The 21008-nt window shown below is 47.1% G+C and overlaps 1 protein-coding gene across 7 annotated transcripts in view; it reads right to left on the reverse strand.

Annotated features, from left to right (window-relative positions):
* QRICH1 (glutamine rich 1) overlaps nucleotides 1-21008 on the reverse strand; it is a 209151-nt gene that overhangs the window by 26223 nt on the left and 161920 nt on the right. For all 7 annotated transcript variants that reach the window (XM_086939330.1, XM_086939332.1, XM_086939334.1 and 4 more), the window contains 3 exons: nucleotides 7334-7488; nucleotides 3508-3622; nucleotides 3124-3232 (listed from right to left, as the gene is read on the reverse strand). In XM_086939330.1, coding sequence (XP_086795456.1) covers nucleotides 3124-3232; nucleotides 3508-3622; nucleotides 7334-7488 — 379 coding nt within the window. The remainder of the gene's footprint in view (nucleotides 1-3123; nucleotides 3233-3507; nucleotides 3623-7333; nucleotides 7489-21008) is intronic.

Here is a 21008-nt window from a genome sequence, read left to right on the forward strand (position 1 = left end):
CTCTTCGACAGACCCCCCCCCTCCTTGATGGAATGGAACCTGCAGCCTGTGACTGCGTCCAGCACAAGCTCTTGTCAGACAGCTAAAGTGGCCTATAGCCAAGACCTAACAAGGGAGGATTATATAACAGCACTATCAAAGTGAGATCAGCCACAGCCCCCAAGAGATAAGAGCCCAAGGAGCGCCCTGAGAAGGCAAAAAAAAGATTTTTAAACCTTGGATTTGTCCGAGCCTATGAAGCCTCGCTTCAGCTTCGTAGGACAAAGAAACAGGAAAACAGCTGGCAACGAACTAGACTTCAAACATGAAATTGCAAAACTTAAGGCCAAAAGAAGGTAACTGAAGAAACACCTTGACATAACAGCAGCTAAAGACAGCAGGAAGTTCACTCACACTTCTGGCAGAGATAAAATCCACCAGAAGTACCACCATTCACAAAACAAATTCAACTGATAAGAATGCATTGGTTCAAAGGGAAGACCCATGAGAACAGTGAACACAACATTACAATTCCAAGGGGGAGGCCTACAAGGTTTCAAGGCAAACATGTTCTGCAAACCTTTGAGGAATCTATGTACATGGACAGTTTAAAGAGTGAACACTGTTCTGGGAAAAATAAACAAGCCAAAATGACTGCCATGGAGCTAAAATACTAATTTCCCACGTGGATAAGAGATCATGTTTGGGGTATTAATAAGGTCCAGACCATCCTACCCTGGTTCTGCAATACAAAAAAAAACTTGCTTAAGGTTAACGCCTTCATTTTCCTTCTTCACCAGATTTTACTAATAGAAGGTGAAGAAAAAGAATCTCAACTTTCAATTGAATGAGGATATGAACAAGTTACTTATCTTCAGTAATGCTCTTTCTGTTCGATGCTATACTGCAGATTCCTCACCTTTACTATATCCCCAGGAGACAGACTCGATCCGGAAGATTTTTAGCATAGCTCCAGCGTGCCGATGGGTGACCTCATGCAGGCTTCACGTCAAACCTGTTCTGCCCCGGAACAGACCGGAGACGCTGAAGTCAGTTTCTTTGAGGCACTGTCCGTGCTCTTGTATGCAGAGCCCAAAAAATTATTATTCTTGCTAATGTGCGGATCTCAAATTTGGGCCCTTTTTAGAGGGAAAATAGTCCATTTTAGAGAATGGGGAGGTGGGAGCCCGGAAAGCTGTTAGCAGTTAAATTCATCAGAAAGGGCATTACCGAAGGTATGTCACGTGTTCTTCTAATGGATATTCTAACCACCGATTTCTCACTTTTTGAATAGATACCCAAAAAAGACCCTCACCTGTTGGTGGGCCTGTGGAAGAACTCATACCAAGAAGTCCAGCAAGACTGAACAGCCAAATTGCCCTACCCTTAGGATGTGGATGTTGAAGTAATGTGCTGAAAGTGGCTTGACAAATATCCAGGATGTTTACTCCACATGACAACGCACTGATAGCCGCCTTGGCCCTGGTGAAAAGGCACACGCTGATAGCAGCCTAGGCGGAATGGGCAGTCAATACTTCTGGAGGCTAGTTTTTGGTCAACGAGTAGCAGATCTTAATGTAGAGGACTATCCACCAGGACAAAGGTCTTCTCTCCACTGCCTTGCGCACCTTTGCCCCGAAAAACCTCAAAGAGATGATCACCCACCCAATGGTCTTTCGTAATATTGATGTAAGGACTCATCGCTTTTCACAACAGTCTTCTGTTTTTTGAGCAGAGAGGGAGGGGCAAAGAGTCAGAAGAGTGATGAACTGCCAGACTTAAAAGGGAGTCACAACGTTCAGTAGAAAAGCTGTTTTTGTCCTCAGCACTAGTTTATCCAGAAAGGTGGTGGTGTAAGGCAGCTGGAATGAAAGCTTGAAGCTCATTCATGCAATGTGCTGGAGTTGTTGTAATGAGATTGACTGTCTTCAGGGTTAGGAGACAGAGGACAGCTGTGCAACTGCTCAAAATGGGTATAGATAAGAACAGTAAGAACCAGGTCATTCAATGGCAGAGGGAGGAGTTTGTGTAAACTGCACATTTCTCTGCAACAAGATATTACAAAACTAGAACAAATGCATCAGAAGGTTGACCGCTGCAGTTTTTCATTTCACCTTCTTACAAGAGAAACAAACTTCGAGGAAGAAGCTCCATCAAGGCCAAGAGGACAGTCATGAAGCAGATCCCCCTAAATGTACGACGTGAAGGATTAAAATGCTATACAACGGAGGGATCATGATTGTGTCGGTGAAAAGGGACATCACTTGGCCTTCCTAGATAACACTGCAAATTAACAAGGGCTCACTGCAGATCAAAACACAAAGCACCCCTCCCTGCCTGTCTTGGCAACATGACTGAGTGACATGAAGCTGAAATACTCCAATTACACTTGAGTGAAGGATCTCAACATGAAAAAACAGCAGATTAAAAAAAACTACATTTTTTTTGCTCTTCATAAATTGCATCATGTACTGAACATTTCACAAATCTCTAGACTGCATGTTCCAGTGCTACTGTGCGATTGTAGTACCAAGTGGTGGCAAGGGAGTTTGTAATCAAGATGTTCATACCATACAAGTTCATTTGGAGGGTGAGGTCAGTGCTGACAAATGGGGTGAACTGTGAAGCAGTTTGGTATTTCGCAATAGGAAAGATGTTTTTGTGGGCTTTGTGAGTGCAAACACAAGGTTTAAATTCCGGAACGGGTGGGAGGCAGGGCATGAGCCCTAACACAATGATGAGTGGCCTGTGCAATTTAACTGTGTTTGGTTTGAATTTTGAGAGTGCAGTGTCAAAACCATTGAGAGGTGTGAAGGCTAGGGAAGTAATTAATGTAAGGTCACTTGCCAATAGTTGAAATGTAAAAAGTTTGTATTCATTTTTTTTTATTAGATGACACGTAATTAAAAACGCTTTATTAAAAATAAACATTCAGTTATTCAAACAGTTCTTTTAAAATCAACTTTGATAGATTAACTTTTTTACAAAATAAAAGATCATTTTAAATGTTCATTTAAAGCTGTACAGAATAAACACAAGGTGGTATGGATTCCTGCATCTATCAATCATTCTCTCCAGCAAATTTTTACTATACTATAAAAATGCGTGTTGTAAATATAACTAAGTGAGTTACCAGGTACTTACTTTGTGTTGAAAAACATAAGTGTTGTGAGAAGGGTGGCTGGGGAGTGAGCGCCCAGCTGCTTGCATTCCCATAACATCTCTTCTGTTACATGACTGGGAATTATATAGCCTGTAAAAATAAAGCAGAGGTGATCAAAGGTACAAGTACATAAAGATGTTAACAACCACATCTCTTGATATTCCAAGGTACAGCAAAAGCAGGGGTGTCAGCGCTCTATGTACTGGCAAATTTGCGTGGGGGTGTAGATTAGGATTCTTACCTCGACCATCTCTTTGAAAAGGTTCAGGGCAATTGATATAATCTGTTTAAAAGCCGCATGTACAGAATCTAACCAATTATTAAAATGAACAGTTTGTTGCAATGACAAAAACAAGAGTAGTTACCAAGATTGGTGATACGTGGCTGAAATTCTTTTAGCACTTCATGGAACCATTCTGTGAACTTAACGTAGTAAGGATCGGAGAAGATGTCATCTACGCGCCCATTTTCAGAAAGGTACTGTAGAGAGGAAAGAAAAGCCAAAAGGTTAAAAAGGGACTACCTAACGACCAAGTTACTTATCTTTGGCAAATCTATTTCTAGTGGAAAAACTAACTACACATTCCTCACCTTTCGAATATCCTCAGGCACCAGGCTGGATCTATGACTTTTCAGCCCAGCCTCCGTGTGCCAATAGGTAGCGTCATTGGCTTCAGCATTGCCTCTATTCAACCTCAAAGTGACGACTGGAGCCGCATATGGGTACCACCAAACGTGTGTGGACGGGAGTTTCTTTCTTGACATAGTCTGTGCCCTCGGACATGGATCCCAAAAACGAATTGGTTTTGCCAGTGTGCAGCTTACTAATCTGGGGCATTTTTTAGATGGAAAAACAGTCTATTCCACAGTTAGAGTATTCACAAGAAAGAGCATTACCAAATTTAAGTAACTTGTTCTTCTGATGGCTACTTCTAACTGCAGATTCCTCCCCTTTAGATTCCATATCCAAGTCGTATCTACTCAGGTGGTCGATCTCTGTAATGACAAACCAAAAAGTCCAGCAGGACCGAACATCCCTTCCTGTCATAACTGGCTGTCCGACCAGTAGTGCATTGTGAACATCTGCACCAGTGTCCCTATTGCAGCCTTACAAATGTTCGATACAGGCTCTCTGCATGCCACCTGATCCTTGGCCCTGGAGGAATGGGCTCTCAACCCTTCTTTAGGCTTCTTTTTGGCAATCACTGTGCAGATCTTAATCCAGAGGAGTAACCACCCGGACAAACTTGGTTTCGGTATTGCCCTGCCTTTGCTTGCTTCAGAGAACCGTCCAAAGAGTTTATTGCCCACCCAATGGTCTGCGGTGCGATAAATGTAAAGGCTGAGTGTACTTTCGTGGTCCAAACAATGGAGTCTACGTTCCTCTTTCGAGGGGTGAGGTGGAATAAAGAACGCTGGAAGAAAGATGGACTGCTCAGCATAAAAGGAAGTCACAAGTTTGGGGAGAAAGGCCGCTTTATAGCGAACTGCACCAGTTTGTCCGGAAAGCTGGTAGTATAGGGCGATTGGACTGACACAGCATAAAGCCCATTCAAGTGATTTGCTGAGGTTATCTCGATGAGAAAGTCCCCATTCATGGTCAGGAGACATAGGAAACAGCTGTGCGATGGCTCAAAAGGAATACATTTAACAAAAGTAAGGGCAAATTTACGAACCAACTTTGGCTGAACCAATGTTTTAAGACTAAACATGTGGATCAACCTTTGAGAAAAAGGCATCATAACAGGTGATCTGAACAAAGATAGCTGGGTTCAGCAAATACACATTCAACAGTTCCTGCAGCAAGTCCTTCCTAGGTGAAAGACAGAACAAACAGCAACACACCCGACAGTTTAACTCACAACAGGTTCGTTTTACATGGTGCCACACCAAGCTGCAAATTTGCCCCTGCATTCGGCATAAAATCGATTCGGTAGAAGAACGCCTAGCCGCCAGGTAGAAATCCACTACTTCGGGAGGTAGCTCAAATAAAAATCAAATGATGCTGCTTCATCTCCATGAATGGAGGTGTAAATTGAGCAGGCCCTGGTTCAAGATCCTGCCCTGCTGCTGCAACAAAAACTGCCCAATGTCGCAGCCTGATTGGAGGACAGATGCTCATGCCCAGACGTTTTGAGTACCATACTCTCCACACTAAATATGGCACCACTACGATGACTTGGGCCAGTTCATGATATTGTACAGATCTCGGGAAAGAAAGGTATATAGTAGTCCCATGCTCCACTCTAGATGGAATGTGTCTCAGAGAGTCTTCTTGGGAACTTCAACCTGTAGAAGTGTTGACACTGTAGTTCTTAGCAGTGGCAATGAGCTCGAGCCAGGGCTTTCCCCATTGCTGGAAGACTCCCTGGGCCACCTCCTGGTGTCGCTGTCATTCGTGATCCGCTATCTGCCACCGGCTTTCATCTGTCCTGACATTCAAAGATCCTGCCAGGTGGTGTACTATCAAGAAGATGCCCTGACAATTCAGCCAGGACCAGAGGTGCAGGGCATCTTGGCACAGAGCACACTGAGCCTTTCTAGCTGTAATACCACAAGGTGGTGGTGTTGCCCCTAAGAGCCTGTACCAGCCTTCCCTTGATGAACAGAAGATAAACCTTCACAGCTAAGTGGATGGCCTACAACTCCAACAAGTTGATATGGAGACAGGTCTCAGCCAAAAGACAGATTCGTTGATCTCCATCTCGCCCATATTACACCTTCCTTGCGCAGCAGTGATTCACCTGTCGCCATGTGAGGAAGAGAGGAATCTGTCCCTATACAATGGCAGTCGAGTAGCCACCTATGCAGATATTTTGCAGTCTCCTCCGAAACCTGGATGGAATCTTACACTTTCCCTTGGGGCTGGGCCCACTAAAACTTAATATGCAGAGCCCGCATAGGACTTCCAGCATGGTCGACAAGCAGAATGTAGGAGGCCAATAGTCCAAGACGCCTCAGAGCCACTCACTGAGACCCAAGACCAAGGTTGAAGCTTCACGATCACAGCCCAAATGTCTTGAACTAGTTTTAAAGGGAAGGCCCAAAAGTGCACCAATATCCAAGATGACTCCAATGAAAGAGCCTTTGCGGAGGAGTCTGGCGTGACTTCGGCACACTGATCATGAAGATGTAAGGAGGTTCACTTGTCTGGAGGTGGGCCACGACTGACACGGGAGAGCCTGCCATCAACAGCTGTGGTCAAGGTAGTAGGAAGACTGGTACTCCCAACCTCCAAAGGTTTGTTGCAAACATCACCATTACCTCTGTGAATACCCAAGGGGCACTGCTGAGGCTAAAAGGGAGCATGGCAAATCGAAAATGCTTGTGGCTTCCCTTGAACCACAGGTAGAGGCTATGGGCCTGCAGGACAGGAATATGAAAGTAGGGATCCTGCAGGCATAACTCCTGCTTCAGTCTCCTGGATCCAGTACAGCTAGAACCTGGGCACCGTAAGCAAACTGAAAGTGTCCTTCAGCAGGGAGAAATTAGATTACCTGGGCGCGAAGGCCTCTGCCCTTTTTCGGCACTAGGAAATACTGGGAACAACATACAAAAGAGCCTGAACCTTCAGCAGGAAAACGGACAAATGGTCTCCCCAAAAACTCTGACCGGACAATTAATTTTCTGAGCATCATTTACTGCGTCGTTTTATCGGAGTTTCTATATCATACTACCACCTGTAATAACAGACACCAACTGCATGCCTTTGCAACACTGCAAAGTCAAGTGACCAAAAGGACGATATTGGTTATTCGAACAGCAATGCATTGGTACTGGTGACGCAATACCCTCCGCCGGTACAGCCCCATACCTACTGATTGCCCCAGAACTTCAAGAACAAGCGTCACACAAGTGACTATGAGGAGTAGGTGGCTCCAAATTGTATTTAAATACAGAAATGTTAACTTTCTTTATGTTTACTTTCTGGCACTCTAACACTATCAACGGTAGCCTGCTTTCTTTTTAAGTTCAAACCAAGTCGCTCAGAATGTGATTTTAAAGAAAAACACCAGGGCATTCTTGACTTCTCAACCCCCCCACCCCCGTTCCTTCACCGCTCCCAACTAATCTTTTATCTCTACTCAACCTACCAAATGTGGTCAAAGAAGCAGAAAATACAAGAAAACAGACAGGTCCTGAGATGCATACATGTATGTGCACAACAACAAACAGGAGTGTCTTACCCACCTTCTGAATGCAGAGATAAATGTAATAGAGAACATCGGGGTCATAAGGCTCTCCATCTCCATTCCGAGACTCTCGCGACATCAAGCAGAGCCCATAATTCAACTCCGCCACTGCAGAGGAAACCAGATCTTCCTGAAACCTCAACAGCTGCCGTCCTAAAAAGGAAAACATTGCAATTTATCCCAGTACCGCAGGCAATGGGTAGCACATTCAGATCTGCAATAAGCACAATTAAAAGCTACTTACGCAGAAAGCATCTCACAATATGATCATATTATTTCATGCTGTTTATTCATATGTAATTCATGATGACGAAATGTGAATGTAAACAGAGATGGATTATTGGTTCTGACTATTTAAGAGCTCTTTTTCTGAATACAGGCTGCTTTGTCTGTGTTCCACAATTACCCCTTCAGACATTTAGACTCATCAGCACATTCATCATATCAGACTTGTTAAATCTTGTGGTCGCAGACCCCCAGTTGGTGTAAGTGACTCTTAATCACATGCTTCTTGAAATCAAAGAAATGCAAAGGAGAATCATACAGATTTTTCCTTCCTTCTCCACAGAAACTTTAGGTCAGACCCTATAATATGGGTAGGTAATACATAGCAAAGGATGAAAGACACCCAACATCTGTCCAATCCATACCCATAAAGTGATTAAAGAACTTTTATAGTTGGTTATTTAAGCCATGTGGCGGAGAGAAAAATGAAAAGCATGTTTCTCCCCATAAATTCTCAGAAATCTAACATCTAGCAGGGGATTCAGTTGCCCGTTTACTGTGTACATATCTTAGACTAGTGAAGTTTCTGTTAATCACACCAGTCATCACAAAGTCACCTGCACAAATGTTAAGTTTCCAACCATGGCATCACCACTTAAATCAGTTTAAGGTAAAAGGCAGTCTCCACCCCGTTAGGGGCACAGACATTCAACAGGCATACAATGCTTCCAGTGTCCTGAATACTATTAAGTATCTTCCTTTAATGTCCCGAAACACAGATTTTGCATTAAATAGCCCCGCTATCCCTTCATCTTCAAGTATGTCACCTCCACGCCTCTAGCAGCTCGGGCTTCAACACTAGTCATCCACAGTCATTATCAGCATCACACCCGTGTCCACCAGCATCTGTGCTCCTTTATGAAAGACAATATCCTCCATCAGAGGATGCATTCGACCACTGGGATTCCCGTAAGAATCCTTTTTTGAAGGAGTTCACCAAGCTGCAGTTCCTCGTTCTCCATGTTTCTCCAATCTGTTCAGCCAGTTGCAGGCGTTTCTGGTCTAAAAGAAAAACTTGAGGACAGGAATAAATCCGGGAGCTCCCAACACAGGGGGCATAGTTCGTATGGGCCCTGGAAGCACAGTCAGTTCTCTGGAACCCAGACTGAGGTGCTCGGGTGCAGAGTGGTTAGGTTGGGTGGGTGAGTGCATCACCGACACATGGTTGTCGGTCTCGTCAGAAGAGATGACAAAAACAGGACAGCTGGGCCACTCTTGAAGTGGGTCTATACGGTGCTGGCTTACCTCATCGGCTGCCCGGTAGTAGAGGCCAGATTGGACTCAAACAGGCTTTGGTTTTTGCAAGAGGTCTGGTGCCCCGGGTACTGAAGCTGTATGGCTCTGGTTGGTCCTGGCGCTGTCTCACTTGGTGGAGAGACAGATCTTACCTCCTGGAGCACAGTGACCTCTTCCTGGGCAGCTGCTGAGTTGGTGAGACCGGGAAGCTGCAGAATGGTGAACCAGGCTTTGCTGTTTGTGCCGGCAAGCAAGTAACTCCTCTACTCCAAGGGAGATTGCTGGCAATCCACCGGGATTCTTGGCAAATGCACAGCAGCAGGACATGTCCGTGTCAGGGCAGGGTTTGGCACCAAAACCTCCACAGCTGGTACTCCGTTCTCGCTCCTTTGCTCTTCTTTGCCCCCTTCTTGTGTCCGTCAAGTCTGAGTTCGTGGTGTTAGGGGAGCCATCTAAATACTCAATTTAGGGACATTGAGGGCAGTGTTAAGTATTAGCCAACGGGCTACTTACCATTGGGGTGCATACACCCCTTATATGACCACTTCCTGTGGGGAGTGGGCATAAACTGACCAAGGGTATCTAATTTCACCCAAAATAAAGATGGTGGAATTCTACTTTTCATGTTCACTATAGGTAACCCACCTTAGGGGTTTAACTAGCCTGAAAGTGAACAAGCTTCCTGACTAGCTTATTTTCCCGCCTAGCTGGTGCCAAACGGGTCGTGGCCAGGTGTGGCATTCAGCCTGTTTGGGGGAAGCAGATGTTGCATTTCAAAGGCAGCAGAGGCCTTTGCATCTTCCTGTTTTGATAAGCTGATTACTTAGCCATCCTGCTTAGAGGAGGTGACAACACCTCTGGCAGAAGCAGGCCTTGTTTCTGACCTTGGTGAGCAAGGGCTCCCCCCTGCCGGGGTCAAAAAAACGGTCCGTCAGTTAAGGCAGGCTGGTCTACACCAGTCAGTCAGTACACTAGAGGGAGGTTGGTGGTTTTCAGGGGGTACCTCTAAAGTGCCCCCTGGGTGCATGTCTCAATAAATCCACTATTGGCATCAGTAGGGTTTTATTAAGACTAAGTGTGTGATATCAAACACTAGGTGTTTCAGTGAAGCCTCCATGTAGCTGGGGAAACTCGTAATGACCAGTGCCCAGTACATGTACTTAAGATAGCTGCCCTGTTCATTTGTACTATCTAGTAATTAAATTAGACAGCACAGGGGCGTATCTGCTCAAGCAGATATGACGACACATGTAATATAATGCACCCTGCCTTAGGGCTGTAAGGCTGCTCTAGGGGTGACTTACTTATACTGAATGCAGGGTCTGCGGATATGGCACACAAGAGGTGGGCCATATCGGGTCTTCACTTTTTTCTGCACCATGGCACGCAGTTTGCAATGGCAGTTCGCATGTTGGTGCTGAGTGGGTCTCTTAGGTTGGCATAATACATGCTGCAACCCTGAACAACACTCTTTAGGACTCCATGTTTTAAGTACCTGGCGTACCATTTACTATGGTTTTACAGTGCTAAAGGTACTGCCAAGTGTACAGTTTTAGTGATAGACTGGCACTGGGGACCTGGCTAGAAGAAACCCAGTGCGCCCTTCTGTCAAAATTGCATCAGATACCAGGCAAAAAGTAGTGGTGACCTATCAAAAAGTGTCCAGTTTGACTAGGACAACAGTAACACATGTCCGAACCGGACAGTGGAGATAAACAATCTAACAATGGACTGATGACCCAGGGCATTACCAGTCATAGGAGGAGTCATACCTGGTGACTTGAGTCTTCTTTTAAGAAAAACAAGTTGTACACATCCGAGCCCAAAAGTAGATGGCAGGGGTATGCAGAGGAGGTGTATCTACAGCTACACATGCCACAAACGTAGTTTTAGAATCAAATGTTCATAGTTGAGTTATGAAACACCCCTTTGAACTTGTGCACACGTACTGCAAGTAATATGTTTAAATTCCAAGCGGTTATTTTTAAAGGGGGTGGGGTGAGATTGCCCAGTAATTTTAGATGGTAAAATCCGGATGCTAAGACAACATTTTTGGCAAATGTATCTATGTGTTTCTAAGTCATCTCTCATTTTCTATTCATATGGCATCCATCACTTTTTGTCTGCCTAACAGGACTGCATTAATGTTTTGCTTTCCTGGTACATCTTAAGGATTATGTTTTTTGCTGTTGCTTATGTCCAGATTTCTCGTGGCAGCAGAGACTGGAAATGATATAGTTCCTCTCTGGTCTATAGCAAGGCTCTTGAGAAGGTCAACACTTTGCATACTTGTCCTAAAAGTGGTGAAACTAGGTGTAAATCTCTTAGACAGATATTTACAATAAAGGTAAGAACAATCGAGGCTACCTAAAATAACCTATGGTTCTTTGATCAGACCATGATGAACTTTAAAAGCAAGTACTACTGTAGCACCCCCGCCCAAGACAGACATCCTACAGGCAAGTCAAGGGCCTGCCTTATCACCCTTTCTATTTGATGCCTATGTGACACCGTTGGCAGTCATCCTTGGTTCCCACAAGACTGAGTACCAAATATATGCTGATGGCACTGGACCACCAATTCAAACTCAAAGACAATTCTGGCACCCTCTATAAGCTTTCACTGTTGCTCAGTCACTAGTCGAAGCAGAATAACTTGGTATGTGTTAATAGAAAAGGGCTGAAATTCAGCTCTTTGGCTTGGTCAGCCCTTTCTCTCTAACCTTTCCCCGAGGACTTCGGGACCCCCACCCCAGTGACCAAAAACTTGCAACCTCGCTGAAAACTTTAACACCAAACTCACACTTTTCCCACACATAAATAATGTCAACAAAACAGCATATCCCCCACCAGTGGCGGCTGGTGACATTTGAAAGTGGTGAGTGTAAAATGCTAGCCATACTGCACTCAGGGGGCGTGGCAAAATAACCAGGTTACAAATCACACATACACTAAAGACATATCACATGGGCAACTAAAGTTGTAAACTCAGACCGTGCCTGTTGTCTGCCCCATAGCATGAGACAAATTGAACACCCAGAGGCTCCAACATTACAAGCAAGTGTCATCCCTTTTTTATACCAAATGCACATGGTTTGGTTTTTTAAAATACTGAAGTTAGATCTTTTACCTTTGTCAAGGACTTCAAAATGTAACAAAGGCCTCCTGCTTTTTACAATACATTTCATCCTGCAGAAAAACCATGGAACATGTGCTTACTAAGACACCGTAAGGGCTTAGCACAAATCCCAGGCATACCTAACATGTTCTCAACAAAGCAGCATCTACTCACACAGTAACAATCAACTGTCCAACTCAATATATCTATGTTTGCATTATCATAGCATCGGCTCTCCATCTGCGCACCTAAATATTTCTGCTGCTAAAACAACATTTTTCATTGTTCATTGCTGGGCTTACAGGCCACAGCCCATTCTATTTGCAGACCAAAACATTACTATTTTCAACAAAATTCTTGATTGCTGGGCTTACAGGCCACAGCCCACGCCATTTGCAGACCTAAATATTCATATTGCTAAAATACATTCCTAATTTTTGAGGTTACAGTCTACAGCCCAGGCTGCAGCATATCTTTTGGTTGTCTGCCAGCATGCTCCGAATATGTATGCTGTACCCAGCCCCCCACCCGCCCGTCATATGCCGGCCGTGACTGCGTGTTAGGTTTTGAAGTTAATACAAAGTATTAACTTCAAAACCTAACACGCAGACCTTCCTCATATGCACTGATGCTCCTATCTCCTTTGGGAGGACGGAGAATCTACTTGTAACCCCTCCAGGTGTATTAAATAAAAGGGAAAATCGGTAATGTTTGTGAATGTCAGGTTACTTAAAGAGTTCCTGGGGGAGGGTGCTTTGTTAAGCTAGTGATTATGCATCAAACAATCATTGTGGCGGCTGTAAGGTAGAGAGTGGGCATTGAAACTATCAGAGAGCAGACGCAGGGAAGAGCCAGAATACATCGTTAACCAGAAAAAAGGGAACGTTGTTCTAAGACTTTATTAGAAATGCTGAAGTCCAGGTTTCAAGATTCTACTGGAAACTCCATGTTGGAGACAGTGTGCTTTCACAAACAGAAGTGGATACACTAGAAAGGATAGCTAGTGTATCCCCAAATTTCGTTGGCAATTTTTCAAGGGGAAATTGTTTTCTCATTTTCCACCGGTTATGGAATTCCAGAGGTACAAGTGTGATCTAGACTTCCAAGGGGCTTTCAGAAAAGGTGTCTCATTGAGATTTCATCAGTGACACTAAGGGTCGGGGATTTATAAATGCCAGATACCTCAAATGAAACAAGTCAGTTTGTGTGTGTTTGTATGTGCGGTGAGGTGGCGCTGTGGTAATACTGCGCAGTGCGTGGGATGTCTCTACAGGTTGGATGGTGGTCTGAGAGGCCACTAAGATGACACAGTGAGTGGATGCTACTGAGTGATGCTACCGTGGGTCAGCTGGCACTATGTGATGGAATTGTGTGGGTGGATGGAGTGAGATGGCACGGGAGTGTGGGGCATTTTCTGATATAATTGGGGGACATTCTAGGTAAAATGGCTCCGCAATGGCTTGTCAGAGCCTAATCTTTGGACTGTTGAGAATCGCTACTGGAATAAACTAGCAAGGCCAATGAGGCTGTGTGGAAAACGGTTGCTTCATTGGGCACGTACGTGGAAACGTGCGAGAATAATGTTAAACCCAGAAGGGTAATATAGTGGCAATGGGTGTATGGGAAATACCAGAAAATAAAATAAAAACTTAAGTCAAATTAATTATGAAATCATACTGAGGCTCTTAGGTAATAAAAGCAAACATCTCACGGACGCTAGATTCAGCCAAATGGGGCGGGGTTTTCTTTCAGTGCATGGACTTTGTATTTACTTCAAAACCTTAACCTAACACACAGTTACGGCCGGCATATGACGGGTGGGAGGGGGGTGGAAATGGGGTCATCGCGGGGTGGGGAGGCAGGAGGGGTTTATTGAAGTAAAAAAAAAAATTTAAAAAAAACTTACCGGCCCGCGGCACCTCAGCTCCCGCCGTCCTGCGTCCTCCAGCAGCAGCTCTCGTCATCAGGACAGGGACCCTCCCTCCCTCTCCTCCGCCAATCACAACAGGTGAGGTGCATCGCACGCGCCACACCTGGGCCATTTTCTCTATATGGGCAGGCGCAGGCAGCAGGATACATAGAGAAAAAGGGAGTGGGCGGTGTTGCTCGAGGGAAGGGGGAGTGGCTTGCCATTATTGTTTATACTGACTACTTGGGCAGCCTGAGGCTGCCCAAACAGTCAGCATGAACAACAGAGGGCAAGCCACTCCCCTGCCCTCGAGCAACACCGCCCACTCTCAACCAGGAACTTCTGCAGAAACAAATGGAAGTTATTAAGGCAATAAATACCATTTGTTTCTGCCTTCTCGCACGGCGAGAAAGCAGGGGGTGGCGGCGCCCAAACGCCCCAATAGAGGAGCCGCCACTGTCCCCCACATTCACCGACAAAAATCTTTCTTAGAGAAAATCATGAACAAACACCTCATTGAATACCTCAACAGCCATTAACTACTACTGGTTTCAGACCCAACCACAGCACGGGAACTGCTCACACTGCTGCCACAGGATGGCATCCGCTTAACTGGGGACAGAGGAGGCACGGTGGCCCTCATCCTCCTGGACCTATTCGCAGCATTTGACATTCTACCACCCCATCCTCATCCAATGCCTACACAACATTGGAACCCAAGGATAAGCACACCAATGAATCTGCTCCTTCTAACGGGAAGCACCCAGTCAGTCAGCCTGGCACCGTATACCTCGGTCACCCACTTACAGAGTTCTGTAAGAGTCCATGGCCTCCCAAATAAAGCTGGTGTCTGGCTGCTGCTTCGGCCTTCTGAGAGCCCTAAGAAATGGTGGCGTTCCAGACAGAAGGCAAGACCACTTATCACGGTGGCAGCACCACTTTATTTGGAATGTAATCTCTACTTAAGGAATTGGCATAAATTGTGGAACTACTGGAATTCTTAATTGTTAATCCTAAATCTTGGGTTTCTCTCTCTTTCATGAACTATTGTTATCATATGCCATCTCCTGAAAACTTAGTTGTATCGTGATGTATTAGGTCTGGTATTAGACATTTTCGGGAGACTATATTTCCTCTCCAGGAATCGCCACTTATTATCACCTTAGTGAGATTCTGTCATTATCAATTAAAGCCCTGATGAAGTCCCAAAAACCTCTGGTTTTGGGGAACAAAACACGTTGGCTGTCTTTGTGAACTATTGTCGATTTTGAAATAAGACGAAAATAAAGAAAATATAATTGGACGTCCTGTATTGTGTTCAGTGCACCTACATTTGTTCAAAGCCCTAAGAAAGACTCTGAATTGGCTCCCAATCAATCAGTCAGTCATTTGTTAAGCACACTACATACCCGCAAGGGTCTCAAGGCGCAGGGGGGGTGCTACTGATCGAACAGCCAGGTCTTTAGTGTCCTCCTGAAGGTCAGCAGGTCTTGGGTCTGTGGTAGGCTCAGTGGGAGGGTGTTCCATGTCTTGGTGGCGAGATGGGAGAAGGATCTCCCGCCGGTGGTTGTTCTTCGGATGCGCGGGACGGTGGCGGGAGAGGTTGGTGGAGCGTAGCTGGCGGTTGGGGGTGTAGAAGGAGAGCAGTCTGTTGAGGTAGGCTGGGCCGGTCTTGTGGAGTGCCTTGTGTGCGTGGATGAGGAGCTTGAAGGATATCCTCTTGTTGACGGGGAGCCAGTGCAGGTTTCTCAGGTGGGGGGTGAAGTGGCCGTGTTGTTGTGGTACACAGAGGATCAGTCGTACCGAGGCGTTTTGGATGCGTTGTAGTCGATTGATGAGCTTGGTCGGGGCTCCCGTGTAGACGGCGTTTCCGTAGTCGAATCTGCTGCTGACGAGGGCCTGGGTGACTCTTTCTTGTATCTGTCTGGATCCATCTGTAGATCTTGCAGAGGGTGTTGAAGCAGGAGACGGCATTGACTTGCTTGGTCATTGAGAGCGTTGAGTCGATAATTCCCAGGTTGCGTGCGTGGTCGGTGGGGGCCCAGTGTCGTTGGCCACCAGGAGTTGTCTCAGGCTGAGGGGTTGGAGCAGAGGATGAGGACCTCCGTCTTGTCCGAGTTCAGCTTCAGACGGCTGATCTTCATCCAGTCAGCGACTGCCTTCATTCCTTCATGGAGGTTGGCTTTGGCGGTGATGGGGTCCTTGGTGAGGGACAGGATCAGTTGAGCGTCGTCGGCGTAGGAGATTATGTTGAGGTCATGCTGTCAGGCGACGTGTGCCAGCATGGCCATGTAAATGTTGAACAGTGTCGGGCTGAGGGAGGATCCTTGGGTTACGCTGCAGAGGATCTTGGAGGCTTCGGAACGGGGGTAGGTGGACGCTCTGGGTTCTGCCGGGGAGGAAGGAGGTGGTCCATTCCAGATCCTTGTCTCGGATCCCTGCGACGTGGAGGTGTGCTCGTAGTGTGCAGTGGCAGACGGTGTCGAAGGCGGCGGAGAGGTCTAGGAGGATGAGTGCTGCAGTCTCCCCGTTGTCTAGCAGGGTCCTGATGTCGTCGGTGGCGCAGATGAGGGTGGTCTCGGTGCTGTGGTTGCTGCAGAACCCTCACTGGGAAGGGTCCAGGATTCTGTTCTCTTCGAGTTATCGGGTTAGCTTTCCGTTAACGATTTTCTCGATGACCTGGCCGGGAAGGGGAGCAGAGAGATCGGTCGGAAGTTCTTGAGGTCTCTTGGTTCTGACTTGGGTTTTTTGAGTAGGGCGTTGATCTCGGCGTGTTTCCAGCTCTCTGGGAAGGTCGCGGTCTCCAGGGAGAGATGGATGACGTTGCGTAGGTGGGGTGCGATGGAGCTGCTTGCTTTGTTTAAGACATGGTGCGGGAATGGGTCTGACAGAGCCGGAGTGGATTGTGCTCATGGTCTTGATGGTGTCATCGACGCTCACGCTGGTCCAGGCTAGCAAGGGTACATGGTCGATGGTGTGCAGAGGGTCTGTTGTGTTGCTGTCTGTTGGGGCTGTCTGGGTGTTGAAGCGGTCGTGGATGTCTGCTATCTTGCGGTGGAAGGTGGTGGCAAGGGAGTCACACAGGGCTTGCGACGGCGGGATGTCGTTTGGGTTGGAGCTGGGGTTGGAGAGTTCCTTCACGATGTTGAAGAGCTCCTTGCTGTCGTGTGCGGTGTCCTGGAGGAGGTCTTCTTGGCAGCCCTGATGAGGTGGTGGTGGTGGTTGCGGACGGCATCCTTGTGTGCTGCGTGGCTGTCCGGAGTTTGTTCACTGTGCCATTTCTTCTCTAGTTTCCGGCAGGCTTGCTTTGAATCTAGGAGCTCTGCGGTGAACCAGCTGGCCCTCTTGCTGGTGTCTCTGTGGGGGGGTTCCTTCAGTGGGGCGAGAGTGTTGGCGCAGTTCTTGATCCAGCGTCTGAGGTTGTGGGCAGCGACGTCGGTATTGGAGGGTTTGGTGGGTGGGCTGAGAGCGAGGTTCCCATGTAGTTGGTCTTCGGTGATTTTGCTCCAGCGGCGGCGAGGGATCTGTTGGGTGCGATGGCGTGTGGTGGGTTTCTGGAAGGTGAAGTGTATGCAGCGGTGGTCGGTCCAAAGGAGTTCGGTGGTGTGGCTGACGGAGGCTTCCGGGCTTGAGGAGAAGACGGGGTCGAGCGTGTGGCCGGCAGAGTGGGTGGGCGTTGTGACGAGTTGTCTCAGTCCGAGGTTGGCGAGGTTATCGATCAGGGTTGAGGAGTTTGTCGTCGTTCTCAAGGTGAAAGTTCAGGTCCCCGAGGAGGATGTAGTCGGTGGAGGTCAGTGCGTGCGCGCTGATTAAGTCGGCGATGGATTCGCTGAACTGGGGGCGGGGTCCGAGGGATCGGTAGACGAGGGTGCCGTTGGGGTCTGTGTGGATCTGGAAATGCATGTGTTCGGCAGTGCTGAGCGTGTTATCGGTGCTAGTCGAGACCCTGATGCTGTTCTTGTGGATGATGGCGATACCTCCTCCGACTGTTGGTGCGGTCTCTGCGGGTGATATTGTAGTCGTCTGGGATGGCTATGGCGATGTCGGGCGCGGAGGAGTTGTTCAACCAGGTCTCTGTCGGGAAGGCGACGTCCGAGGAGGTTGTGTTGAGCAGGTCCCAGCGCTCAACGGCGTGTTTGCGTGCGGAGTGGGTGTTCAGTAGTATGCATCAGAGGTGGTTGAGGTCTTTCTTGGCGGGTGGTTCGTCGGGTCTGTGGCTGGTGTAGCTGCAGTTCCGGCAGGTGAAGGGACCGCGTGTGCGTTTCGGGGCGGCCTTGAAGCAGTTGTGGGTCCGTCCAGGGTTGAGAGCATGCAGAGTGCTGGCGTCGTAGTGGCGGCGTTAGTCATGGCGGGGAACAGGGGTTCTGGCACTGGGCGCGGTCCAGGCGCAGACGGGCTTGCCGCGCGCCAGCTGTGCGACCGCACAGCGGCCGGCATGTATGGGGAGGTGGGAGTGAGGAGCAACTGGGAGGTGGGGGCAGCGAATGGGCAGTCAGGGGGGCGGAGCCGCAGTGGACACAGCGGCTGGGGGGGTGAGGGGCGACAAAGGAAACAGAAGGCAAAAGGGCACAACAATTGAGGAGGAAATAAGTGGCACAGAAGGCAGAAAGGTCACAGACTGCAAGGGCAGCTAAGCAACAGAAGGCAAAAACGGGCAGAGAGACACAGGGGCCACGAGGGGAGCAGAAGGAAAAACCGGGCAGCGAGACACAGGGGCAGCGAGGGGAACAGAGGGAGAGAACGGGCACAGACCACGTACAAGCAGCGGTAGGGGGGGGGGGGGGGGGACAGACAACAGCAGTCACAGACACAACAATGAAAATGCAGTCACTACAACCGGAGCAATGAAAGAAAATACAGGCAATAAAATGGAGGATGAGCAAACCTACGGCCTATCACTGGCGGATGAGGCGCAGGTGGTAGCATGCGGGTGGAGGAGGGCCTCGAACTTCCTCAGCAACGACAGCGAGGCACAGGCGGTGCTGTGCAGAGGGGGAACGACCAACCAGAGTAGTCCTGTAGAATTGTGATCTAAGGATGGATTCTTTCTCGCCTTGACTTGGGTATCCCAGTCTCGGTCATCAAAAACGTCAAATTATTCAGAACGCTGCCGCACGAATACTGTTAGGTATCGCAAAAACTCAGTCAGCACAGACAGCACTTAAAACTCTCCACTGGCTGCCCATAAGTTGTAGAGTACAATTTAAGGCACTATGCACGACACATCAGGCAAAACACAAAGGGGGCTCACATATCCTCCTTCAGCTTGGTCACCTCTCTTCGGACAAACCGAGCATTTAGGTCTAACAATCTTGACTGACAGGTGGTCTCCAGCATCAAAAAATCCAGAAGTGGAGGCTGCTCCTTTACATACCTTGCACCCAAACTCTGCAATTCCTTACCGATTAGCCTGACAACTGAGGACACATTTTTGAGGGTCAGAAAGAAACTAAAAACCTAGCTTTTCACCTAAGTATCCTTCTCTCACTCTTGCTAGCGATGGGAAGCCCGGTATTGGGTAGCCATGTGCTTTACAAATCAGGTGAATTGAACCCTCCCTGAGCCAGACCTTCTTCACCGCATACATGCTGCCTCTAGCCAGAATCATCTGCTTTCAAGATAAACATCCCCTTCAACGCTGATGATACCAAACTAATTCTCTTCCTCACAGACAAAACGCCCAGTACCCGGATGAAGTTTAATGCCCAACATGACTGAAATCGCACATTGCATTAAGACTAAAGCAGAACAGTGACAAGAATGAAATCGAGATCACCATGGGAATTCAACCGGTGGCTAACCGAGCTAGGACCGACACCACCCTCTCCATCCATGCCAAGAAACTCAGGATAATCATCAACAGCAAACTTGACATGGCAGCCAAGGTCAATGCTATCACTGCCTCATGATCCCAACCCTGAAGCTGGAGAGGGACATTTTCAACTGGATCTCAATCAGTAAGTGGAAAATGGCTAGCATACCATGGTCCCAAACGTTGAACAGAACCCCACATTTAGTAAACCCAGAAGGAGGCAACAAGATTTCACAATGGTTCAAACTAGCTTTCTTCTTTTGCCTAATTACACACACTGGGATGAATCCATGGTAAAATAAGTGGTGGCCACACTCCCCGAATTACAAGCATCATAGCAGGCAACCAGTAATGCAATGTTAGACTCTCTGAAGCAAATGGTTGCAAATCGCCTGTGCATTTTGTAAGCACTCAGACTGCTGCTGAATTATGCATTTATTGCCTAACCGAGAAGGCACAGCCTCACTCATGCTTCAACACCCTCTTACATCTCATAGGCTACTGCATTTACTTCTCTCTTAGGTCAGAATTAGGGGTCATAACACCACATTTGTGCAGTATATTGCTTACTGTAATTATAATGCATCCATATCCATGCTGTTTGTGTATTGTGTTTTGTCTTTAGAGCACAAATTGGTAAAACCATTAGTGTAACAGTGGTGGCAGAGCCTACACAAATCTGGACTGGCCATGTTTGCTCTGCTTTTCCTACAGAATTGAATTCACATTTTCCAGTACAACCTCAGATCCAGTTCACTTCTCCAGTAGCGCTCCAGGTAAGCACTTGAGCACCTGGCTTTATTCTTTAAACATCAGAACAAAATGAACGGATTAAACAGGAGCAGAAATGGCCACAGGGCATGCAATGTGAAGTAAACGATATGCAGAAATGTGCCCACCTGCTCTCTTTGTCAACATATCAAGCTCCATACCATACAACCATACTACCATATTGCTGCCTCATCTGAAAGAATGTACAGGTTTTCATCTAAGTGTTGCCATAGAAAAACATATCTGTGATCAAGTGAAAAAGTATTTGTTACTCGTCCTGGGATATTTACCTTTGAGAACGGAAACTAGCATGTCTAATTCATAACAGAATGATTTTTCCCACAGCCTCCAAAATTATGGAGCAAAATGCTCCTACTTCCAAAACACTACATACAGCCGCGCTGAGAAGGTTGGGCGAAAGGTGTTAGGAGGAAATGTTTGTGAAGGACCGCTCAGGAGCACACACTTGCTCAAGTTAAACACCAGTAAGCAAATGTTTCAACTCTTTTCAAAGCATTCAACTTTGTACACCACAAGGAATGT

The sequence above is a fragment of the Lissotriton vulgaris genome, chromosome 9 (assembly GCF_964263255.1).
Source record: "Lissotriton vulgaris chromosome 9, aLisVul1.2, whole genome shotgun sequence".
Taxonomy (NCBI): domain Eukaryota; kingdom Metazoa; phylum Chordata; class Amphibia; order Caudata; family Salamandridae; genus Lissotriton; species Lissotriton vulgaris.